General features: G+C 44.8%; 1 protein-coding gene across 3 annotated transcripts in view; it reads right to left on the reverse strand.

The window, feature by feature from the left end:
- LOC117231000 (nephrin-like) overlaps window positions 1–14,543 on the reverse strand; it is a 100,023-nt gene that overhangs the window by 42,936 nt on the left and 42,544 nt on the right. For 2 of the 3 annotated variants that reach the window (XR_004492894.1, XM_033489010.1), the window contains exons 5-6: window positions 8,176–8,286; window positions 2,414–2,641 (exon numbers count right to left, since the gene is read on the reverse strand). Coding sequence is in view for 2 of the 3 variants with exons in the window: in XM_033489010.1 (XP_033344901.1) it covers window positions 2,414–2,641; window positions 8,176–8,286 (339 nt within the window). In the remaining variant the exon portion in view is untranslated. Of the gene's footprint in view, window positions 1–2,413; window positions 2,642–8,175; window positions 8,287–8,488; window positions 8,734–14,543 lie in introns of those variants that run through there. The other variant, XM_033489011.1, reaches the window with a different exon arrangement.

The raw sequence follows: 14,543 nt of genomic DNA on the forward strand, positions 1-14,543 counted from the left end.
CAAAGTCGATCTAGTATCGTGCTTCTTTGCAGATTGCCGACTGCTTTAACGGATAACTCGGGTGAATAGCGATTGTTGGCGTGCTACATGGCGCCGACGAGAATGGCCGCGTGCTAGAATTGTAAACGAGCGTGCAAGCAATTAAAGTTTTGAACGTTTTGAGTAATTGGTTAGTGTGCTTTGCAAGTGTTCGAGTTTGCCAGGGTTAGATGTTAGAGTTGAAGAGAGTCGTGGCCAAGTCGATTACTCGTTGAGTCCGTAAGTGAACGTTAAAGCGTAGTCCGTAAGTGTGACTGGTGATGAAGATATCGAAGGGTGTAGGATAATATAAAGTTTAGCGAGTGGAGTTTAAAGAGTTGTGTTAGTGTTGTATTAAATAGGCGATCAGTGATAATAGATAAGTACTCCTCGTGGGAAAACCGATTTAAAGGATCTATACGTAAAACAACGTAGAGGAGAATGGAACGAAGGAGATTGAAAGCGAAAGGCGATGAAAGATTTCTCTGTTTCGCCGAATTTCTCATTTTTAACGATATTTATGACGCCTGGACTAAAAATGGTTTTCATTTAGCGCGTATTTCCCAAGCGAGTCTTTTACACCATCATCGTTCAAAATTACTCGATTCGGTTTCTTCTTGTATCCGACGAGCGGTAAGACCGTCCGCGGCGCGCAATTTAATTTAAAGTTGTTTGTCCGATGGAAAAGTTTCTCGCGGGATGAATCTCGAGCGTACCGACGAGTCGGCCAGCAACCCGGTGCTTATGAAATTATTAATATTAATTTCCTGCATCGACTGACATCTGCAATCGCGGCTCTGTTCGCCGAACCAACCGGAGAGTTTTTAATCGGATCACGAACTACGGCAGCTCTTAATACGTGCAGAGAATACGAAAAGAGTCGACGTGGACGTTTCGCGTCGCGTCGCGTCGAAACTTGCCCTTCTTTTCGCGCGAGAAACCCTTTTGGATATCAGGGCGATTGCGAATTTTAAAGAAAACGTTGATCGGCCTCTGATGAAAGTTGGGTTCGAAACCGCTGGCGGTTTAGAACGCGCGAGTATCAAGGAGAACGATTCGAAGTCGATATCGTAAAACGATTCGTAGCGACTTTAATATCGGTCGTCAAAGAAACGTCGGGATATATCGTCGCTTGCGTTTCTCTTCTTTTTCGATGATTATCAACCGGTCGCTTTGCTGGGATTAATTCGCTTTCGTCTGATTTTTTCCGTTCACCCATTTCATCGACGTTTTCGCCCGATAAACAGAAAGCAATAAGTCGTTCCTTTCGACCATTCAAATCGCTAACGGGTCAGCTGCATCGAAAGGAGGCAATTATCACGATGTATTTATTCGATGACGTTTCTCTGTTTTATCCAAGATGCGAATACGCGTTTCTTCTCGATTATCGTCCAAACGTGCAACAATGGTTCGCGTGTGTTGGGTAAACGGTTCCTCTTGTAATATTTACGTACATATGTGTACGCATTTCATAAAATTTGATCGAACATAGTTACAGGTATACCGATTCGTATTGGTGCACGTCGCGGTTCGCCAGGCGATTTCAGAAGTAACGTTATTAATGACATCAGAGTCTTGATTGCCTTTCAAACGTGATTTCCAGCGTTGCGCGGCCGTTGGTTGTCGAACATACTACACATACCTCTTTTTCCGTTATAATCGTTTGAAAAATGTTTCAATTTCAGCTCGTCGAATCTAACTGCTGCCATTGATATCGCCGTTTTCGAAGTTCGTTCATTTCGGTCAGATTTTATGGGAAAAAATCCGTCGTAGAGAAGTTCGACGCGCGATGGTTAAACGTTCAACCGTTTCTCGATTCGGATAAAAAAATACACGCACAAACACTCGATATCCGTTCCTCTCGTCCGAAGAACTTTGTTCGCTTTTATGCTATGTGCGATCGCGCGCGTGAAACTTGCAAAAAAGTAGAAGAGGAAATAAAAGATAAAAAGAAAGAAAAATAGAACGAGAGAGAATACTTGGACGTGTACGCGTCGGTTGAATGGGCACGACGAAACCTCTGTGCCGACGGGACAAACACTCGAGTTTCGAACCAAGCGATTTCCTGCATCACGGGTAATTAGCGCCGTTAATTATTAATCATTTCATTAACATAACTGGGTTGGCTTTCGCGGCTAACGAAGGGGCAAATTACCTACTGTTCTTTTAGGCAGATAAAACGACGTTATTGAAATCTTCTGTCTTTTGTAGACGGCTTAATTGTCTTAATCGCGATCCTCTGGTATTTCGTTCGTACCTTCGATTTTTTGAATAATGTTTTTAGCTATCGGCGGTATTCTAAGCGCGTGTACTGGATCTTTCGAAAACGGGAGGAGCAGGAATAATCGCGATAAAGAATTAACGAGAATGGGGGAAAGCGAGTCATTCCACTTACTGTGAAGTTCGATGATAACGGCGGTAGTGGGTGGCGGTGCTAAATGAGTATTGCTTGCTTTGCAGAACAGTTTGGCGTGGTAGTGACTTCTCGTGAGACCCTTCAGCGTCACATTGCTTATGGTTACGACGTTGGTTTCGCCTCCTGGCCCTTGGGTCTCCCGAATCTCCGACGGCGCATCGATTGTCTGCGACTCCAGAAACCACGTGACTCGGGGTCTTGGTTTACCTAAATCGAGCAGACAAGTCATCTTAGAACGTACACAAATGACGCGACTTATGCATTTGCATGCCACTTTAGTCGTTAGCGAACTTGACAACCGAATGAAAAGGCGAACAAAATTACGTTCATGGAAATCTTATAGTAAATCTCAAGTATCGCAAACTATTTCGAGAATTATTAGAATCACAATGTGTCGTGTTTCTCTTTACAGAATTTATAATTCATATTCCCCTGAAAGAAGTATATACGATATTGATGACGTATCGTTACTTTACACGTTAGTCGTATAACGTTTTCCCGTTGTTTCTTACATCTAGTTGGTATTCCGGTGTCTTTGCGTCCCAGTCTTATCGCTGAAATTTCATTTATGTCGTTGTTACGCCTTTTCCCTATTGCCGGAATTCTTGATTCCTCGGAAGGTCAAGTTTCCTAGTTGTTAGAATTCCCTCTGCAACTTCTTTTACCTCTGGTAGAATTCTTTTCTCGAATGTAAGAATTTTTCCCAGTCGCAATTTCATCAGGGTAGGTTGTACTTTAAAAAGGTATCGCCGAAGGAAAGCCCGTCGACTGAGCCTCAATGATACGGCATTTTCTAGCCTTGATCCGGGATGATCACACACGAAAGTAGTTGAAACCGGAAGCAAACTCTGAGAAGCGTTTACCGTAGCGAGATAATCGATAGAAATGATTTTCGAGAAAGTGACTCTTAGTAACCATTGACCGAGCAGGATAAATGGACCGATGGATACTCGACCAAGAGCTAGTTGTTGGTAGCGTAAGAAAGCTTCGGACACGCTCCGTCACTCGTATCTAACGGCGTCGATGCTTGATCTATCGCTGTTTGATGTTTTACTTGGCAATCCCGCAATATCGTTGATCCATATCTGACGGAGTGTTCTCTATCGCTTACTCGTAACAAGCAGGTTGATCGTTGGTTAGGACAATTGGAGTAACTGGACTAATCCGAGTAGACGACGTATCGAAACTGTGTCCATGTTTACGAATGTGTATCAGAGACTCCGAGCTAGTCGTCAATCACGTCGCTCGACGGGTCTTACTCGGCCACAACATTAGCGATCTCGATAGTCACGATGTACCGGTTATATGGTCACCTAATTCTCCGAGTTAATTATCCGTGCAAATTTGTCTCCTTGAATCGCGAGTATAGGAAGATCCCGATGCGATAGAGTCGGCGTATTTTATCACGTAAACGATAGCGCACTTCCTGTATTTCCTTGATTAGATCGAAAATATGTATATCTACTGTATACACGCAGCAAAGACGAACGCGAACGCGAACGCGAACGCACAAGTATCTGTGGATAGATCGGTTCGTTGAGAGAAACAAGATTTGGTTCATTTCGAAGGTGAATACGCGCCCGGAGAGCTAACAGTGACAGAAGTCGTGGGTTGTATAGTTGAAGAAGGAAACCGGCGGAGGGAGAAATCGAGGGTGAGTGTCACACGCTCTCGACTTTCCGGTAGGCGAGATGGGGAATTATTTCATTGCTTCTGCGAGAACGGAACTAGAAAAGGTGGAAGTAAGGGGCCGGGGATTTCTGGGGATAGGAGGAGAAGGATGTTTATTGCTCTCCGGGTTTCCACCTGGTATCATGGATGCTACACAGGTATATATCACGAGGTTCGCGAGCTGAGTACGACTTGCTCGTAATAATGCTACGCGACAGCGAAGGAAGTACAATAGAAGGCGAATTTTAGTGGCTTTCGACCGCATTCGCTACATTTGTAGCCCCGACAAGCCCCGATCGTTTCGTTTACTCTGTACGAATTTCGTTAGATATACCTTGATACTTGATTTTTCTGTAATTTTGATTCTCGATAGAAGCAAAGTTGGAAATTTCAGAAATGCTACGCGCGACTGTTTGCTCGTGGACGCAGCTTGAAACTGGAACGTTTCACGAACAACAGAGCGCATGGTGTTACGTCGAGAGGTTCCTAATAACGCAGCTAAGTTTAGCTGCCACTTAAACGATGCCATTTATACGATTCAAGTTTCAAGATTCGTCAACGAGGCAGCCTTTTCGCGGTAATTAGTCTTGTTACGAATAGCGATCGATCTGCGCCCCTTTAAGCTGGGTTTTTGACTTTTCGATAACGTTTTTGCCTGAATAAGGGTCCTTAAGCGAGTCTGTCCCATTCACACGGGCGGAATTTGCTGGAAATCAATTACCACCGCGATTCGTCGGGAAATTCTATAGTTTGTACTGATTTTATTTTCTTCCCCATCTTTGCAGTGGAACGCTAGGAACTTTAAAAAAGCCGGAAAAGTAAAGATCGAGCAAACAATGAAAGAGAAAAGCTGCAGGATTCGCGAGTGTTGGTCCGCGAGGTTAAAGCAAGGAATACCGTTAGCCGCGAGTCACGTTAAAACAAACACTTTGCTCTGACCTGCTGTAAAATTACTTTCATGCGGACGTTTTAACAATGCCGAAGCAACGCGCAGCAGTCGAGGAAGGTGACGCGTGGCAAAAGCTGAAGATAGTATATACGTGTGGTATCTATACATTGTGCGACAACAATGCGTGCCACAATGGACATCTCGCCAAGGTGTGTTAAACATCTCGATCCCGCATCGTCACGATCCTGTTTTTCATATTTCGCGTGTATTGTTTCGCGTCCTTGTAAATTGCTAAAGCAAAAACTCGCTCCAAATGAGATAACAAACGAGATAACGAGATAAAGTAAATCAGAATCCTTATTTGGAAGAGATTATCGGGGTTTCTTTTCGTTTCATGGATAATAGAAGAGTTTCGGTTTGTATATAGAGAATCTCGTGTCTAGTTTATCTCAGTTTTTGAATACTCGTCTCTTTGCAACAGCGCTTCACCACCGCCCTCGATGTCCGACCTTAATTGGAAGAAAGGAACGTTCGGTCGCGCAGTGACCTCCCATTTTCTGTTGTTTTATCAAAAGTGGTAAAAGCGGTAAGTCTGAGAAAAGAATCTACGGAACTTAAGTCTCGAGTTGATAAAATTCCGAAATTCCGATCTTCTTTACTTCATGAATCCTCTTTTAACCAACGACCATGACGTACATCGGAGAAAACACACTCGTAGAAATAGAGCCGCTGGAATTTTTGGAACCTCAACGACCGACGACGCGACGCGACGCGACGGCTCGCTGGTTTTTTATGGATGCACCTTTGTTCGCGAAGCACTTATAAAAAATATTTCAACTATTCCACAAAAGTTTTCGGTAAATATTTCTCTCGACACGGTGAATGCTCGTTTTTGCTTCGTTTTCACGATTCGTGGAATCACAGGGTGGAAGAAAAGGCGTAAGCTCTAAAGGATGGTCGGTCGGTCGGTCGGTCGGTCGACATTTCGTTCAAGTTCATCCGACTGGTTTTAAGCTCGTAGCCAAATAATAATCGCTACTTTGGCAGCAATACCTTGCCGTCGCGAACCCAAATCTGCCGTTGAAAACGATCCTGACGATTATTCACGTCTTATGCCAAGTTACACTCTTACCTTGAATTTTGGACACACTGCAAATACTTTATCCTATACTTACGACTGTTCGCCTTTTGTACGCATGGTTTTTGTACAGTTGGTCTTGACACGGATTATACTTTGCGATGAAACCGTTTTGCGGACTCGAGCCGCTATTATCTTTAGCGATAAACAACTCGCGCATTGGTTTGCTCGATCGTAATCCATCAAGCAGACGTAAGTTTCGAACTTCTTTGTACGGAATTGGCAATTTCGAAAGGAGAGTCGGAACAGCGGCAGCGGTTGCGAACTGCCGTGACTCAGGGACGATCGTGAAGTAAGGAGAAAGTATAAATTTGTCGTAAGTCGCTGCATAGACCGGTGTTTGACAGTTCTCGTTGGTTACTCGTATCTCGTTCGGATACCATGAAGTTTGGCCGACAATGCGAACCTTCCGGAAGTCGTGGGTTACCTGTCCGTGCACACGGAAAGAGAAAACTCTCAGAGCAAGTTGGAAATTCGTTTTCTTCTTGGAGTGACAAATCGCTCGTCCGAAGGACTGCAAGGTGAACGGCTGGCTGGCCCGACGACTGGTTGGCTGTGAGCTGCAAGTCGGTGTAATCTTCCTCAAGGACCAGAGGAAAGAGCACGGGAAGAGAGAACGAAAAAATTCGTTGTTGAATTAAGGAAAAAGTTCCGGCAGAGGCAGCTTCTCGTTAATCTTTCAGATTCCATTGCTCGATGTAATATCGAATGTATAATGAAATTAAAACATTTTGGTCTCACGAACGATGGAATATTTCTGAACTTTTATGTGCGGAACAATGTCGATAGCGAGTCTCTCGGAAATTTACCTCGATTAAATAATGTTTAATAATACGTTTGCGATTGGCATATCGTCGCTCGAGGGCTTTTTTCGATTTTCATCTTTTGCCATTATCGTCGGAAATCGTTCGGTAGAAAAACAGCGAGTCTCGAATTCGAATAATTTCGAAACGGCTAGTCTCTCGATCGTTCACGTTCGGAAGCGTTGCGCCAACCAAGAGACGATAATATAGACGGATTTCTTTTTCGCTAACGATCGATGTATCATCGAATGAGTTAAGAAGGGTTTGCATACTCGAGACACGAGGCTGTACCGCGAAAGAGAGTACCGCGTCGAAGATTAAAATTGGCGTCGATCCAGAGAATTTGTCGCGCAACGTGACACCTATCAGGCGACGAATCTTGGAAAAATCGCGCTGGACTCTTCTTTTTCCTTTCTTCTTCTTTTCCTTCCTCCTTGGACTTTTCGCCTATTTCACTTCGTATTTTCTTCGAATAAGCGAATGCTGGCTGTAAATGGAATTGGCTTCGCTCCAGTGAATACTCGCGGTTCAAGGAAATAGGATTTTTCGTCCGGCGCGCAAGATTCGAAAGACGTTTGCGCATTCGTCACCCTTCGTGCTGCGTTTTACGCGCGATTACATATACGTGCAGATTTCCCTTCTCATGGTAGACGTCGCTCGCGTCATGTCGCGGTTTCGTCTTAACGCGACTTACATACCCCGGGACGTATCCCATTGATATTCCGCTGTCGTATTTTATCTCCGTTGCTATTTTTTCGCGAAACAGACCCTGGGAGACTATTCGTTTGACTGACGTATCGATGAACGCGAAACGAGACGGCACGTTGTACCATTTCTCTATTAAATTTCGCCAAGGAACGAGTCCCCTCGAAGAAGAAAGCCAGTTTTAGCGCTGTCGTCGAGCAATTTGATCGAGTATGACGGATGCTCGGTTACTGTCCGCCAGCTTTTTATAAACGATGCGCAGCCACTTATAATAATTCATCCCTCTAATCGGCTGGAAGCAATTTCTGGCAGCGATCCATTATTCCCGGTATTAGAAAGGAGGCGGACTTTAGTCAACGGGGTTCCGGCCAATTAATCCACAGGGGCGGAACATGGCGACAGATTATTTTCTCGCGAAATAAATGACAGCTCCGACACGAGAGTGCAAACAGAGGGATACACCGTTTTGCAAGATTGTTTCGGAAGCCGTTCGGTCGTTAATCTCGCACACGAAAAATTTACACTCGACGCTTACCTCCGTGAACCTCGCAGACAAGGAACAGGTCAGCTCCTTCGGGATAGGCCTCGAGAAGTTTGCTCATGTCTCTTCTCTTCGCGTCGTAGATTATCGGCTTCGCTGGCGGCACTGTGAACAGAAAGGGGGACCAGGTGAGCGGCGACGCGTTCCCTTTTCTCAACCTAGACCGATAGAATCGAATTGGAAGATAATTTGGGTGAATCGAAGGGTTCAGGGGTCGGAGAAAGACGACCGATAATAAGGATAAAACGAAAATGGAACAACGTGCGATCGTGTCACAGTGGAACGAGACAAGGAAAATCACTTCTACCTGACTCTCGAAGCGAGGACCTTTTTCTCTCTCGCTTCCTTTTATCTCTTCGATTCTTCCGTCGATCGACTTGGTCCTCGATACAGCCCAAGTAAACTACAACAGGCCGAGTTTCATCCTGACGGCGTATTTCGCTCGATACTTGATGGAAATTGCCTCTGGCTATCGCCGCGACCATGTCAACTCGAAGCGTGCATCCACGCTTTCCGCCGTCCTTCTGTTGCAAACAAGTACCGAACAACCGAGTCTTTGTCCTTTTTTCAACGGAAAGAGGCGGAAAGGAGGCGAGATTCGCGGTGTCAGGAGTAGAGAGATTCGCTATTGCAAAACGCTGGAAAAGACTTCTGCGAATATAAACTCGATAAATCATCGCTGGGAGTCGACGTCACGTGTAGCCACAGCGAACGTCGCGTTCTGATTGTCACGTACGTGTCACTTTACATCGTAGATTTACAACAGGCGAGAGAACGCTTGTCGTCGGTTCCTCGATCTAGTGAAATGAAAAAATGAAGGTGCAAACGGACGTTCGTTCGCTGCTCGCCAATTTAACAGTTTTACCTGTTCGCTACGGCGTTTGCTCCGCCGCATTATGTCACTTTTAGTGAGATAATTGTTTCCCTTTATGCAGGTCGTAATTGGGAAACTATCTCACTCTTTCCGCAATGAAAATAATCGAAGCGTTTTGGAAGAACTCTTCGAACATCGAACAAGTGCTCTTGTTTGCACTTTCATCTTTTAATTGTAGTGGGCAGCGCACGGATATATATTTGTCTCCTCACGGTGCCAAATAGATTGTTTTCCAGACAGGTATGGATGCTTGGAACGTTTTTCGCTACGTCGTTGTTTTCAAATTGTACCCGTCCGTCTACTTTTTCCCATCGACGATCGAGAAGCGCCTTCTTAATCGTCCAGATTTCTCCTTTTTGCATCTTTTCTTTCGGAACGATTACCATTTCGGCGCGGATGCGAGCCAGTCTCGGTACAAAAGTTCTAGAGCGAAGAAAGAAGCGAACGAGTCACCGATCTCTTAAAGGTGCTCCAAAGACGTACGTCGTAATCTCGACCGAGATTACATTCGGACTGCCCAAGACGGCAGCTTAGCGGCACTAATACCGGCATTCATAGCGCGACCCTTTATAGCGCGTTTACTCGCCGCTTTGACATCTTCTAGCTGGCCTTGCTGTTCCTTAAAGCGTAGTCTTCCTTCCACTGGCCATTGTTCTTCCGCCAACCGTTTCGTCCTCCCAGGAAAACAGCATTCTACCCTTATTGTTTCGAATCGAATGTGTTGAATTTTCCGAGGGAATATCTCGCTCTTCGAACAAACTCCAGTTGTCAAGTATAATATACTATAATATCTCTTGAAGGTCTTCACATTTTCTATTTTTTGATATCGGTGTATTCGCACTTCTTAACCGACAAGTGGCTTGTAAGACATAGATGAACGTAGACGAGGTAGTTGGTTTTCTCTATGTACGTGATATTTTTGCAAAATTGCCGTTACGTGTTTTGCAGATTGGTTAGCAACGATAATTTACCGCGAAACAACTCGTAATTGTACATCGTAATCCGCGAGATCGTAATTTCTTGTCCTTGGATGCAAATTTTTCTCTATCCACGAAATCTTATAAGAATGCTGCTCACGGCTCTCTCGTAACATTGCAACATAGTCGGTTCTCTCGAGAAGGCTTTCCGCTGTTTGCAAAGCAGCGCGTAAATAAGCAAAACTCCGGAGAGCTCGATTTACACTGTTTCGTGTGTTGCTGGTTTTGCAGAGGCGGAAGAAGGTTAGAGACGCGGTTCGCGCGGTCGCGATATAAGATGCTCGCTTGCTCTTGACTGAATCCTTTCGCCAATCCTTGCCTTCGCCACCACGCTAGCGGTAGCTGGGTCAAGGGGGAAAGGTGAAAGGTGAAAGGCGAAAGGTAGAAGGTAAAACGAGGGGGGAAATAACGCACGCGAAGCTCAGTCATAGGTTGCGTTCGTACAAGCAACCTGGAAAACTTTTACCCAAATTCTAGTCGACTGGAACCGGAAGACGTGAATCACGAGACGCCGATGATTCGTCCGAATCTCATCGTATCGGGGGAGTACCATAAAACGGGGAACGGCTCTCGGTTTTACGTCCGTGTATATCGCGGCACAGACCCTCTGGCGAATTTCGATCGTAAACTTTTATATCATGGTGTCGGGGGAATTACGTTGAAACCGCGCATCGTGGCCTCCAAGAGATAAGAAAAACGACGAATTACGCTGCTAATCCCACGACTAAATACCCAAAGGATCGCCGATGTTCTCCCGATTCTCGTACATTTTTCCTTGGGCAATCTGCGAACGGTATAAAAAAGTCTTAAAACTCGCGACTGGCTCGACCCAGCGATTCCATGCTCGCCACTGTCGTTTCACTTTGAATCGTATACGGTGATTCGATGTTCGCCGATTGGACACGCGACGCTCGAGAAGAAGCGAGAATTTCAAAGTGCAGTTTCAATCTCGTCACGTGCGATGCGTTCGTCGATTTTGGTATCGCTAACACCTCGTCTCGTTCCTATATTCGTCCAGGGTGGTTTGTCTCTTTTGGTCGGAGAGTGCATCGAAACGATGCGCGCCATCGTCGTATAGTCGAAGCGTCGCATCGCGTCGCGTCGCGTCGAGCTGTCGTTCCACACCATCCGACTACCCATTTGTTTACCCATGCGTGTTTGTCCATCTCTGTGTGAGCGAATATTCAGTCGTGTGTATGTATATGGCTATACTGCTATACGTTTTCAACGGAGGCTGCGTGCAAACCGTTATGTGTAGCTACATCGATATAGATATAGGTAAAGGTATAACCGACAGAGAGCAGCTATCACCTTCCTTGCCACGATCCGGATGCACCATTTGCAGGATATTCTCCGACGCTATCGGGCCGCGACGTGCTCGGCCACGTACTTCCTCTTTTCCCCTTCGTGGACAGGTACGTGCCTATAGATTTAAATTTGCCATTTGTTCTCGCGTCGAAGTTACGTTTCTTTGACTTTTTATATGTATATGAATTACAGCGACTTTTTTCTACCTCTTTTTCATTCGGACTATTCGGGTATTTTGCTGTCTAAAAAGTTTTGATCTTCGTTCCTCGTTCGATTTTCCTTCGATCGTACGATGTACGGAAATATCGAATTCTTTCCGTTTCACGGGCAATTATCTATCGCGATTAGTTACGATACGGCAAACAAAAGGGAGAATCGATGCTCGTAAATGCTTGGAAATTACTGATTCGCAGTTTATAAACGGTACACACCTTGATCAGTCGTGGAAAATTCGAATCACCGATAAATAATGTGGTCGCAAGTTAGTGTATTAGCGTATTAACGGTATTATCCTGGAAAAGTTATCGACAGTGTGACGTAATGCTCGCGATATTTTAAGAATTACGAATATTACCGTACCACTGTCATATATCAAGAACGATATTTCTATCGATTGCGTTACCTTCGCCTGGTAGCCATCTCTTTTTTTTTTTTTTTTGGCTTCGCCGTGTATTGATCAAATGTTGCGAGAGTCAGCGATATATAACACCGTGATTCGATACCTGTTATGGTAATCGAGACAAATTTTTTTGTCCCTACAAATATTTTGCAATGTTTCGAGTCGAACGGTTCGGCAATTTTTATTTAATTTCGCGTCGGTTGCGCGTCACAAGCACGCAGCGCTCTGAATAAACCTGGCCATGGAACTTTTGAACTCGCGATGAAACGCGGTGCTGAGATTCAAATGGCCTCCCCGTTAATAAGAGTCGTAAAAATAGCAATCATCAGTTTCGAACGTATTTGTACGTGTTACGGCTTTTGTTTATTATATATTATCCATTATCCATTATCGGTGGGTGGACAGATGGTCGTTTTCAAGGTTGATGAATTCAATTTGACGCTCGATTCTGGGCCACACGTTTCTTGTCCGCGGCACTTTAAACAAATGCCAATCCGTCGAAAATACAATTTGGTTACGTTAAGCAAATCGTGGGCGGCCAAGCGAGGGTAGTTTGCCAGATAACACGGAAGCTCGAAGAATATTTTACATTTGACCGAAAGCGTGCTAGGCTTACGAACATGGAAAATGTTTGAACGACTCGAATCTATTGAATTCTCGCGGCGGCGTTCGACTCTTTGTACGCTATCCTCGGGACTCGGTAGCGCAAGTGTTTAGCAGCGGTAGCAGGTAGGCAGACGTGTGTTAGGTCGAGCCATAGAGGTTGGTCGAGGAGCACACCACCGTACCATACGGCGGCCACGTAACGATTACCGTTAAAAATTTAGGAAAATTCCTCTGTCGTAGGTGGAAGCAATATTGTTTTTATGCGAGCATGCCGCAGTCATGGTGCCCGTTATATGTTATATACGCTCGTATATGCGCCGCACGTATCACTTTGTGTATTCTTCGAAACGTTCCTGCCCGCCGAAATTCTACTTTCCGTTGGATTTTTCAGCAATAACTTGCCACGAGTCTACACGCGCGACCCAAACGTGCGACAACAAACGTCCATCGTCGACGAGTAATCGTATTCGTCGTTCATTCTACATTCGCCACGCAAGGATTCTTATATTCCGCAGGGAGGATCGCAGTCGCTTTAGCGACCTACAAACAGGGTATTCAGGTTTCACCTGGGAATTTGAAAGAACGCAACCCCAGCTCGAAAATTCTTGGCATTCTTTCTCACGTTCATCGATTCATAAATCTTTGACTTTTGTGACCGAGGTCCTGGCTGAGTATACATATTAATTAAAGAGGTCTGAGAAGCTTATTTACAAGCGCGTCGAGAGTTCAAAGAACGAGATCTATACGGCTCATGCGTACACGTTGGACGAAAAAGCGTTGCACCGACTGTCTGGCGACGGATTACGTTTCCAGAGTTTTCCTCTGGAGTCGTACTTTGTTAAGTTGGCCGTCGTACATTCGTTGCGGAGGGGTGTGCGTCACAGAAGTCCGTTTCTCGACGCCGATGTCGCACCGATGAAATAATTTATACGAAGCAAGAGAAACGACCTTCCGCTTTCTGTGCGAGAATTAATAATTTTGCCGGTAAGGCAGCCAGCCCGACAAAGAACCCGTACAATTTCGCTGGACAAATTATTTAACGCTACTGCATCACGCCTTTGTGTCCGTACATACATACGTCTTTTTGTTCTGGAATTTCCACTTTCTTCCATCCAGGTACGCTACGCTTACGTATCGTCAATGTCCCCTGTTTTCCTGTTGAAGCAATGAGACAATCGCCGTTCGAGAAATTTAGCAGTGGACAAAAAGGACGAGTATCGTATCAGGTTGTCCGAAAAGTTTCTTTCGTTTTATAAGGAAATAATAGATGCACAAAGTTTCTTCTTTTATATTATTTTTGTTCCATTAGAACAAAATGGATCGTACGTAATTCGTATAAAATATCATAGAACAAAAAGCGTTGTGCATCTATTATTTCCTTATAAAACGAAAGAAACTTTTCGGACCAGCTAATACATGGGGCGTATCGTTAAAATATGATACCGAGAAAAAAAATCCAATGCGAGGACACTGACAATCTTGTTTGTCTTGCTTTTGCCGACCGACAACTTCCGCGAAAGTAATTAACTCGTCGGAAATGAACATGAATTGACTCTGTCTAATGTCCGTGGAACGACGGATATATACACTGCTTCCGTTGGGTTCTGTTCTAAAAAGCAGCTTCACTTTGGAACGTTCGTTTTTGTCAGGCGACGGTATATATAAATAAAAGTCGTCGGATAAAAATTCCTGCATGAGTCTTTCTCTGCCGGCTTGGAATGGAAACACCATGGGCGTTTTATGGTTTGCACCTTCTACGGAAATTGGATGTTTTACGAACGCCGCGGACTCGAGATGAACGTGACCGAGGAAGACGAATCGAAAAATACCGTGCGAGAGTTCATCGCTTTTCTCGCTGCTCTCTATCCTCCTCTCTCTGCTCTCGATACTTCTTCTCGTTTCTCATACCTCTTGTTTTCCTTCCGCTTTTCGTCGTCCATTTTTCTTGTCGCAACGTCAAACGTTTACGTTTGACAAG

This window comes from Bombus vosnesenskii, unplaced genomic scaffold (genome assembly GCF_011952255.1).
Source record: "Bombus vosnesenskii isolate JDL3184/JDL3185 unplaced genomic scaffold, Bvos_JDL3184-5_v1.1 scf7180000013270, whole genome shotgun sequence".
Lineage (NCBI taxonomy): Eukaryota > Metazoa > Arthropoda > Insecta > Hymenoptera > Apidae > Bombus > Bombus vosnesenskii.